We start from the raw sequence: 11,425 nt of genomic DNA, 5'->3' as shown, positions 1-11,425 counted from the left end.
GTGTGTGTCTGTGTGTGTGTGTGTGTGTGTGTGTGTGTGTGTGTGTGTGTGTGTGTGTGTGTGTGTGTATACATGACAAAGCTGCTATTTATTCTCTTTTCTCTGAAATCCTTCAGGTTTGCTTTTCTCTCCACTACTTTCTTATCCACAAAAATCTGTTAATATATAAAATATATGGTAAAATGACACACACACACAAAAAAGATTTTAGTCATGAAATGTGTTCTTTTAGAGGTTTTTGTCAGTATTTGTTTTGTTGGATGACTGTCTTATTTTATTATCCTTATTATTATTGTTATTTTTATTATTATTTGGAATGGACACCTTAGCTCCGTGTGTGAGCTTTCTTCTGCACCCCCCCCCCTTTTTTTTTTTTTGGGTGTACTTTTTGTGGTCTAGCACTGCGCCTCAGGGTGCAACTCAATCTCAGGTCAAAGTTTTAAAAAAGGCTTTTCTCCTTTTCTCCACACATTCTCTTGTTGTCGAAATTCCTCCTGTTCCCATCATCTTCCATTCTGCCGGTGCCTCCGTTTTTTTGTTTATTTGTTTTGGGTTTTTTTTTTTTTTTTGATAAGCCACATAAACCAAATGTTTGTTTTTAAAGCCCAGTTGGAGCAATTGTAGGGCTAAGTGGGTCTTGTCATTTGCCTTAATCATGTTTATCACTTTTTTTTTCTGTTTTTAGTCACCACAACCAACACTCCCGCCACCCTGTACAAAAGTTATTACTTCTTCTCAAACCAAATAAAGAATGGATTCAAGAGCGAAAAAGATTTAATGATTAAAATGTCTTAAAATGGATGTTATATGTAATCTTGAAGGATTTTTTCCTGATTTTTATTTTATTTTGGGAAATGTTACCCTTTCTTTCTAATTTTCTTCTTTAGATGTGCTATTTATTTATTTTTTGATTTTTTTCTTCAATAATACCAGTTTAAATCACTGTATAAATGCCCCCATGATTCAGTATAAAGATGACCTTTTTTTGTATTCTCTTTGTTGTCCGTTTTTGTTTGTTTTTCCCTTTTACAACAACGCACCCTTTGGGTGAGTGAGCATATGCATAGTACTGTATTGAATTGGCTGGCAACCATTTCGGGGTGTACCTGTGACCCTTGTGAAGAAAAGAAGATCAGATAATGGACAAACGGGAGGAAACGGTAGAAAAAAATGGTGAAACCCAAAATATGAAAAGTACTGAAATAAAACTTTTGGTTTTAAATCAGCGAATTTCTTTATCTGCGACTGCAGAGGTCGTCTGTAGTTTTAAGTTGCATTACCGCCAATTACCACACGATGGCAGACATTTCTAAATTCTGCTGGATCTGATACCACCGTATCCTACAACGTGAGTCGACCGAGTATTTATTTGAGGCTTTCAAATGATACGTCGGTAAAAACAATCTAATTCAAATGAAGTTGGTACGTTGTATCATAACATAAATAAAACAAACATAAATTGTTTTCAACTGATATTTAATTGAATACACGACAAAGACAAGATACTTAAAGTTCAAATGGTTCGTCTCAACATTTTGAGTGAGTTGATTTTGGAAAAAAAATTAACACGATAAATTCTTGCACTTATTCATTTATTTGGCATTTTGGTGGATTTTCTGTTCTTTTTTAATCAATGATGATTCTCTATTTCATTTTTAGCGTGCTGGATTAATCAGAATGAGATTTAAGTATGCCTGCTCCAGTTTAGGCTCAGCACCTCTTGGAGCAAACATTCATCTGTTCCTGTTTCACGTGGATATCTGGGGATGGTCTGGTTGGATAGCTGGGGTGCTCTAGTGTCCCCCAGACCTGGTCTGGTTGAGGGATAAGTAGAATTCTTTCTTTTAGGATGTTTTAAAAATCGGATAAAAAGGTCAACATGTCAGAATTCAGAGGCCTTTTATTTTGAAATGCGACATCAGATCTGGATGAGGCAAGTCTGGTCGGATACCTGGGGTGCCCTAGTATGTTCTCGACCTGGTCTGGTTGAGGGATAACTAAAATTTATTTTTTAATAACTTTTTGAAATAAGTTTACATTGTTTACTGTTATATACTATTTTTTTACGATGGCGCATTGCACCACTTTATCAAGTGAATGACCTGTGATATACATGATCGTCAGTTAAAGAGCCTTACAGTTGCTTTCTTCATTTTATCTCGTAATTATGAGATCCTGATCTCGAAATCATGAGATAGGGTGTCTATTTTTTTAATAATATAATAATAATAATAATACAGCTCTATGTATAGATGGATGATTGCTGGATGGAGAAGCGGGATGGATAGACAGATGATAAAGGATTCTGAGTCATCAGATGTCCGACATTTAGTGAACGCACCGCAGCATCTGGCAGATTCTCTCCTTCAGGCAGGGCGATTCTCAAAAGCGGACACGCCCCTCCCGGTGCACTTGTCAAAGGGTGAGTGAAGGAGGGTGACGTCACACTTGCGTGCACGGACACCCGGAGAAAACAGCTCTCGGACACCAAAAAATTTTTGCGTTTGCCAACTATTGTTGATGCCACAATGCTGCCTTCAAGAAGAACTTTTGAGGCGGACAAGCAGCAGCTGCAGCAGCTCAACGGCCGGCTGGCTCAGTACCTCACCAGGACGCAGCAATTGGAGCGGGAGAACGCGCGTCTTCTGGCGGAGATTAACCAGCTCAGACAGGCCCAAGTGGCGGAGCGGGAGCCACGCTACAAGGCCGAAGTTCGCGAGCTGAGGCGGGCGATGGAGCGGGTCGCGCTGGAGAAGTCTCGCGCCGAGATGGAGCGCGAGAGGCTGTGCATGGAGTTGGAGACCGTTCGCTCCCTGTGCAGCCAGCAGAGCGACGCCTGCCGGGACATCGGCGGGGAGCTGCACGGCCGCGAAGAAGAGCTCCGGGCGGCTCACCAGAACAATGCGTTGCTCCAGCAGCGTCTGCTGGAGCTTCAGAGAGAGTATGTCTTCTTGGAGGAGAAGCACCAGCAGCAGATGGGCCAGCTCAGACGACAAATTAACTCCCAGGTCAGTGGTAGGAAGTACTTTGTACTTCAGTACATTTTTGAGTTGTCTGTACTTTGCATGGGATAACGTGGGTGGAATCAGACATGAAGGACATCCGCTGGAAAAAAAATAGGCCGAACAAATCATACTCGCTGTGCCGACCTCTGATGGGGCAAGCTGAAAGTCACAACTTATGCATTTATTCGTCTGACAACTTTTTATTTGTACTCCCAGTGTTTGACAACAAATCTCTGAAGACAAGCAGTACATTGATTTAGAAATGTGACTGGTAATTGAAGACTAGTCTAAATTGTCGTTGGTGTGAATGTGGGGCGGAGCTACGGGGTGGCCATGGGTGGGCTTGGCCACCCATGGCCACCCTGTCGCTCACCGTGACCATTTTGTGTCATTGTGCTTTTTAGAAATCTAAATGAGTGAGCCATTGATCACAGTATGCAAAATGGCATCGGCCATCTGTTACGATTATTCTGATTGGCTGCTTGACACACTTTTGACTTCCACTTTTGTATATTCGTATGTTGATGTGTGCTTAAGGGGTGTGGCCGAGTGATTGACATCAGGACGCCACGTTTAGTACAGATATGTATGCAGTTCAGCGTTAGCATCTGCTCAATGCTCTTTGTGAGTGTTTTCATTTTGTAATTGTCTGAACAGCTGTTTTTTGCACAACTTTTTTTTTCTCTACTTGAGCACTGAGGTATCTAAAGCCCACTAGCAATGAGCTCAAGTCACCCATTTTTTTGTGTTTTTTTATACAAGTATACCTTTATTCAAGTATAGAGTGTGAGTCCTGTTGCCGCCTTTGCTGTAGGTGAACTCCAGGGTGGTCATGCAGAGTTACCATGGACCTCCTGCAGCCTCTGTGGAGGAGGTGCAGGAGTACGCCCGCGGGATGTCCGAAGGCTGGATGCAGACCTTAGAGATGTACCAACAGAAAGTGGAGGAGATGGAACGGGCCATCCGGGAGGATCAAGCCATGTTAGGTGACCTGCAGAGGGAGAAAATGCTGCACAACTCCGAGCTGGACAAATTACGCTTGGATGCGGAGAAACAAGGGCAGCTGCAAATGCGTCTGGAGGAGCAACTGCTGCACATGCAGGAGAAATTCTGTCAGGATGAGGGCGAGTATCAGGTGAGGTCACTACATTAGGTACACATTTTTAGTCCGTGACCAAAGCCAATGTAACTGAACTGAAAACTCAGAAAATATTCGAATTCTTGGACCTATGACTTCTCCAAGAGTCAGCCAAGGAAATCGGGAGTTAATCGGGAGTCAGCCAAGGAAAAACAAAACAAAACACAGCAGTTTGGAGGTTGCTACTTTCAAGAATCATTGCTCAAAGTGATCTCAAAAGATTGTGCAGGTATATGATCATTTTATTCTTTTTTTTTTTTTTTAAGATCGCATTTGAAATGTGCAAAAAAGCCCCTTGTGGCCCAGCCACTGCCTTTTAATGCTGTCATGTGAAGCTTCTGTTTATCCTCACAGTTGTCAAAAGCATGTAGCTTCCATCATGCCTTGCAATCCTTAAGCCTCGGCCATCTCGAGGGCATGTCCGCTCTCTAGCCGCTTAAGCCAATTAGCTCTCAGACTGAAAAATCCCTATTAGGCAGCCTCTTAAAGATTAAGCTCCACAAGCAGGACAATCAAAAGACGAGCGACAAGATGAGTTAACCGTTTACAGTAAAAATGTTACGTTTTGATCATTGCCAACTCGTATGCCGTCTCAAGGCTTGGTAGCGACATCCGAATAAGTTCATTTCTGTTTGTTCGTGGCTGACATGTTTCTTTTTCTGGTGGCAAGAAAAATCGCAAGTGTCGACACAAATAGCCGAAGAAAAAGCAACCCAGCATTTAATTAATATAGTCTCCTTGTTTTTCTCCCCAGATGATTATCGACCAGCTGGAACGAGAAAGGAACGCCATGGCGGAGTCCATCACGCAGAGGATGCAGGACCATCAGCATCTGCTGCGGGTCAAGATGGACCTTGGCATGGAGGTGGCAGCTTACAGGTAACAAGCCCTCATTCTCACCTCGTCAGTTTCCATGTGCATTTCAAGTGGCACATATCCCACATGGGATGCGTGGACACTGACGGGACAACGCACATGCACAGACACACCAATGTAAGCGTGAAGGACGTGCAGTACATAATCCAAATATTTACGACGCTTCGGCTCTTTAAATGAAGGTGAGGCCGCGTTGTACTTTAGAATTTGGCATAATGAAATCAAATAGACCATATTGGTTTGATGTTGTTGAACATGACTTTTTTTCATGCATTTATTTGTGTTGTTTGGACAAAAGTGAGTGCCGCCTGTCGTCGTACTTTGATGATTTCAAGCTAGCAGCGACACTGTATGCCTGACCTTGGCGTTTATGCCGCACTCGCATCAGCAGATACGCATCAACATTTTTCTCCATTTAGATGAGGCCTGATTCCAATCTGAAAATATCCGATTTCATTTTTTTTTCTTCTTAATGCTGCCATGACGCGTATCGCAATTGTGTTACATGAACCAGGCAACGTAAATCCACTCCTGGTCAGTCAGAAGGTGGCACAGGCTAAATGTTTTCATGGTGGCGTTGTCACGAGTAGAATTTGCATTGGAATTTAAAGGGAAGCATTGACAGGCCCGCTTTGTTGCTGTTATTTTTATCTCAGTCTGTTGGGAGGCACGCTCCGCGAGAGCTTCTTTCTGTCATTTGCTTATGTTTGCTACTTGAAACATGCCCCAGGAGTGAGGACTAAGAAGCTTACCAAGTGGTATTAATTCGATTACGATTGTTTCGTTGTTTTTTTTTTTTTTTTCATGAGCATTACTGTATGTAGCCAGGGTTCGTCGTGTCTTCCAAGGCTTTTTAGCTTTAGAAGTTGGAGATGGAAGAGCGAGAAGATATCGAGTGCCTTACACGGTAATTATCCTCGGTCTCATATTTGCCTACAAGAGAAGTGATCATCTATAGAACTGTCTTGATCTGCAATTTTTGGACGCCTATGCCTATTGTTATTCCAAATTACCCCATTGGGGGCCATTAACATGCTAGAAAACCCAACAATTTTTGCAAGCGCATTTATCCTCGTGTAAATATATGCCTTTTAAGAGGTCCTGAACACAAGACCCCCTGGAAACAGAAAAAAAAAATTGCCCCTGAACCGATTGACACTAATAGATGGACAAAAAAGTCTCAAGGACCCATGCCTGACATTGAACAATAAGTCAACCCTTTTCAGTTTTGAAGTGGCCATTTTGGTAGAATTTCAGGGCTCGTACATCAGCGAAGTTGACCAAATGAACCCCAGTCACATGCAGGTATCCCATATCAATCGGTGGCGATACAACATAGCAAAGTTTAAAAAAAAAAAAAAAAATTTAACCGTATTTATTTATTTAAGTATTTATTTTAATTTGACATGTGCACATTTGAAAAATGTTGCCAGATAAAAGCAGTGTGCAGTGCGAGGGCTTGCCCATTGCTTGTTGTAGATTTAGCTTTGCTTATGTTTCTCTAGAGCGCTCTTGGAGGGTGAGAGAGTTGGGCTTCAAGATGCTCACCGAAGAATAAGCGAACACCAGAGGGAGAGGATCATAGGTAAAAGTCTGAACATATTGACCTTATTTGAAAATGAAATACATTAGGAATAAATGTCACTCATTAATTGCCACAGATATCAAGATGCCTGCCCAACCCTACGCTCCAAGAACTCTCACCCCAAGCAGACAGCCTATGGACGTCAGATTCACGCCGTCGTCTATTTTGAGAAAATCTCCCGTAGCTCCCTCAAAGTCCAGAAGTCCTTCCAGGGTTATTCCAATTTCACTTGCAACCAGATCTCAGCATCAGAGTCCAGCCTCCAGAAGGGACATGATCTCATTCACCAAAGCCCGGGCTTCCACTTCTTCCACTGTTCCCAAAGATCAAGAAATCATCCAGACCGAGCGACAAAGCTCACTATCAGCAGAGAAAATAAAGAAAACCGAACATGTCTCAAAGGTACGGAGCCAAACCACTTCCACGAAGTCCTTTGCAGACACTCCCTCAGGTAGGGCGTTGTCACCACCGAGGGGGAGGAGCCTCAACATAAAACCAGAGACGGATACGGGAATTGAGGGCGCAGATGAACCGGATAAAGGAAATCTATGTGTAAGCGAGTCGAAGGAGGAAGACAAAATCAAGCCCGTGATTGAGTCGAGTGAGAGAAAGGCTTTAGATGGTGTGTCTTTGGAAGAGCTCATTGAGACGGTGATCAAACCAGCTGGTTTGGAAGCCAAAGTTTGCTCCTCCGGAGAATCAAAGATGACCTATCAGGTGGAAAAAATCAAACAGGGGGACGGCTCGATGAAGACTCAGATTGTGTTACAGTCTAAGGTGGAGGAGGAAGTGGACCTTTCAGAGGAATCGGCCCTGGAGCAGCTTTTAAGCCAAGGGGTGAAGAAGGTTTCCCTGGAGGACATCGAGGACACAGCAACAGGAAGCATGATCAGGAACCTGCTCAGTGGCCTGCAGGGAGAAGCGAACCTACAAAATAAATCTGTCAATGTCCAAATTATTGAGCAACCGGTGGAGTCTTACGATGAAGACGTTACTGAGAAGTCCAGATCTTGTTTTTATGAGCCCTCGGCATATTTCCAAATTGAGGAGATGGAAGAAGACCAAGACGCGCAAGTTGAGAGGAGTCGTTTTGACCCCGTGAAAAGGTCCAAAGTCGAACCTGTCCAGGCTCAGGAGGAGAGTGAGTCTTTATATTTCACCCATGATCAAGAGCCCGCTGAGTATTTTGTCTCCACGCCAGACGATAATCTCTCTGAACCCGAGGAGGGTTGCAGCATTACCTCATACGGTCATTATGGGATGGTGGATGACTTGTCCGATGAAAGGTATTACCGAGATGACAGACTTCCGCAAACCAGAACCATACTTGAAGAACACGACGAGGACAGGTTGATGTCAGATCCGCCTTTTCTCAAAGAGACCATTCCCGAGTGCATTATTGAAGAGGAGATTCGTGTTTCCCCCATAGTGCAGGAGTCAATGCTTGAGTTCCTGCGAGAAGACTCCTTGGAGCCCAAAGAGCAACTGAGAGGAGCTTTGGAGAAGTTACAGGGCTCCGTGTCAGGCCCACTGAGGGAGGAGTTAGCTTTCCTCACCAAAGTAAGCAGTGAAAGTCCCCAGAACGTCGCCGTTGACGTCAAGAAAGTGCAGCAGTCAAGTGAAGGCGGCACCACAACCATTGTTGCGGAGCTGAACGTCTCGCAAACGCTGGAGGACTCCGGGCTGCTGGACGACTCCGGGCTGCTGGACGATGACAGTTTATCGGAAGAGAAGATCATGGCCGCACTGAGGTCTTCCAAGTTTGGGAGTGCTTTAGAGGGAGTAGGTGGAGGAGGATACAGCATCAGGATCTCCAAAGAACAGCATGTCGAGCTCGCCGATGATTTTGACATTGCGGGGGAAGGCGAATCTTCGTCCCCTGTTGCAGAGAGACAAATCAGACCGAGTCCGTCTGAGATGGAGGGACACAGCAGCCCTGCTGACGCTAGCTCCGATCAAGAGTGAATGAAAGGCGATCGTTGGAAATTTAAAGGCCCTAGAGATGGTCAAGAAGATTGTATTTTATCAATGAATGCGTTGATTCCAAAAGCAAGAGTAGATTGGCCGAATAGCGTCGGTGTTCATAGGAGACACTGCAGCTCTTGAATTGTAGTACCCTTGAGGGGGTTTGACATCCATCCATAGCCATCATATGGAGGTATTTTATGAGTGGCCAACATTTTCGGATGATCTCCTTCACGGTCTTTTGGGGATTAGTTCTCAAATTTCAAATTAAGATCCCCTATTCACAACAACATGACCCGTAAGGTAGCTGAGCTCAAAACGTCAGATTGGTAGCTGTCTGGTCAGCTCGCTTCAGAGCGTAACTTTGATCTGCGGCTGATTTAGAAAAGATCCCTGTTGATGTTGAATGGCTTTCGACATGACATGAGTGTTCAGTGTTTACTCTTCTGTTGTGTCCTTACTGTTCTGGTTTTTCTCAACACTATTGATTTTCAGTTATGTTCCATTCTCAATATACCGTCGCTGGGATCCAAACAGTAAATTTCATCTATAAATGCAATTTCTTCCCTAACGGCCTATCGCTGATTGATTTGTGAGGACTATAAGGTACTGTCTCTCAAAACACGTTAAGAGACATATTAGGGAAAATTGACTACTTGCATGCAAATAATTTGGACTCTGGAGTGCCTAACCAAGTAAATCTTTTTCTGGGCTACCTGTTTCCCAAAATGTGTTTGTGAGCGAGCAGTTCTGTTGTGTGTTTTTAAGTCTGTGTCTGCTGCATGCGCCACATGCATGGATCAGCACTCTAATTGCCAGATTTAATTCGGCAGCTGTGATAATGTGCTGGCTCCACGAGTGAAAATCCAATCTGTCTTTCTTTTTACACTCTGGGCTCAACAAGTTACCACTCGCTCGCTCTACAAAAGCCATCCACTTGTTGACAGACCCCGCTGTTGAGGGGTGGGGGACGGGGTGAGTATTGGCAAGATGACTTCAGAAAAGTTAGTAAGGAAGGGTTTAAAGAGACAGTGTGTTCAAAATTTTTGATGCTTCAATGTTCATTCATTAAAAAAAGAAAAAAAATCAATTATCTGCCAAAAATTGTTGTTGCATTCTATTAGTTCGCCACTAGATGGCAAGTACATTTTACGCACTGTACCTTTAAAGTGTGTTGTACAGTAGTTCTTGATTGAGGTATTTTGATGAAAGCATGTCACAAACATGTTATGAAGGCCTCTGTCCACTGGACGCTATTTTAAATTTGAAAAAAAAAAGGCATTACGAATATTTCTTAACCCTAAATGCATGTGTTGTATATCACTGCACTTGCAGCTGAACTAATTGCTCAACCAACAGCATATTTAAAATATACCAACTAATATTAATGTTTTTACTGAATGATGTTTACTGTTTTATCATTTTCCATAGTTGTTTAAAGTAATGGAGTAAAGCTCTGGTGATGGGAAAAAAAATACAAAAACACCTACAGCTGATGTGTGTCTGTATGCTTTTGGTTATTACTATTTTTTCTTAACCTTTTACCGTGCAGGTGTAATATGTTGGTTGTGCCATTCATAGCAACCGGTCACTCAACTTTCACTACTTTGTGAGCAGTTGGGAGATCTGCAAGGTGCAGTATGCAGTGTTTGCAGGTTGACGGCTTTACATGCTTCTATTTAGTGTGACTCGGAATGCAAAAGAAAGCCATAGTCACGAAGAGGAAATGGTGGCAGTTTCTGGATACTGTTCACTTGACACTGTGCTATCTGTGCTGGCTGAAAGGATCCTTACATAAGAGTGTGTGTTCATTACAGCTGACTATTTTTGTATCGGCTTAGCGGCACTGACCGGTCACAAGGTTTTGTTGTGTTGTGTACACCTTCATAGGTCAGGCCCCCCCCCCCCCCCCCAGTTGAAATGTCATGTGTTTATTTCCTGTTTTAAGTTGACACACACAACATAATTAAACATGATTTGAATCAATCCATTAAAACAGTTTGTTGATGCTTTTCAGTAGCCTCTGTCAATCAAATCAAAACTTGTATGACAGATTCTCAACATAAAGAAAATGGCTTAAGGTGGGGGTCGGCAACCCACGGCTCTTCAGCGCCGCCCTAGTGGCTCCCTGGAGATTTTTCAAAAATGTTTGAAAATGGAAAAAGAAGTGGGGGAATATATTTTTTCTTTTAATGTGATTTCTGTCGGAGGACAAAAGAGACACAAACATTCGAAACGTTTTCCAATGCGAGAAAAATGTTGAATAAATATTAAAGTTCAACATTTCTGTCAACGAAGAATTGCGTCATAGCCTGCGACCCACGTTTCAATTAGCAGGGCGGGATGCCAGGCAGATGTCTGTTGCAGGAAAAACCGGCGTTTCATGTACAATTCACCGAGGATACTGGCAAAGAATGGGAATCTGATGGTCCGAGAGAAGCATTTGAAAACGGTACGCGTGAGCTATGATAGGTAGCACGCCGCAAAAGTGCGTCTCATCCCTCCGCGTCAGGTTTCGACGAAGGTAGGCAGTAATTTCAACTCTTGTGTCCACTTCCTGTTTTGTTCATCTTCGGGGCCGCTGTGGCTGTTGCGCACTATGGCGGGCGTGTGTAAATGCGTGCGTGTACGGTAACGGGTCGATCGCGGGAGGTCGGTTGATCGAAAAGTAGATTTTCAGTCAAAAAAGGTCGGCCTCCCCTGCTCTAAAAAGAAGGTGACTGCAAGGGAAAAAACAGTGAATCGTGAAGGCTCATTGTGTAATCATTTGTAGCCAACGTAGTCGTTTTGATAGTAGGCTAATATAGATACATACAGCGTCTGTTGCTTTTATTTTTTTGCGCCCCCAGACATATT

General features: G+C 43.3%; 1 protein-coding gene across 1 annotated transcript; it reads left to right on the top strand.

The window, feature by feature from the left end:
• The first annotated feature begins 2,273 nt into the window (after window positions 1–2,273).
• Window positions 2,274–9,823, top strand: synm (synemin, intermediate filament protein). Its single transcript, XM_019865407.1, has 5 exons — window positions 2,274–3,008; window positions 3,820–4,140; window positions 4,898–5,022; window positions 6,525–6,604; window positions 6,681–9,823. Exons 1-5 carry the CDS (start codon window positions 2,529–2,531, stop codon window positions 8,567–8,569), a joined length of 2,895 nt encoding a protein of 964 aa, XP_019720966.1. The 5' UTR covers window positions 2,274–2,528; the 3' UTR covers window positions 8,570–9,823.
• The last annotated feature ends 1,602 nt before the right edge of the window (window positions 9,824–11,425 follow it).

This window comes from Hippocampus comes, unplaced genomic scaffold (assembly GCF_001891065.2).
Source record: "Hippocampus comes isolate QL1 unplaced genomic scaffold, H_comes_QL1_v1.1 scaffold42, whole genome shotgun sequence".
Classification (NCBI taxonomy): domain Eukaryota; kingdom Metazoa; phylum Chordata; class Actinopteri; order Syngnathiformes; family Syngnathidae; genus Hippocampus; species Hippocampus comes.
This window is presented reverse-complemented; position numbering and strand designations above follow the sequence as displayed.

Bases quoted from the DNA above. Each gene is read 5' to 3' on its own strand.
- synm (XM_019865407.1), top strand. From the start codon at position 2,529: ATGCTGCCTTCAAGAAGAACTTTTGAGGCGGACAAGCAGCAGCTGCAG. The intron at 4,141-4,897 runs GTGAGGTCACTA...TTTTCTCCCCAG, and splicing joins AGGATGAGGGCGAGTATCAG to ATGATTATCGACCAGCTGGA. The intron at 6,605-6,680 runs GTAAAAGTCTGA...TAATTGCCACAG, and splicing joins CCAGAGGGAGAGGATCATAG to ATATCAAGATGCCTGCCCAA.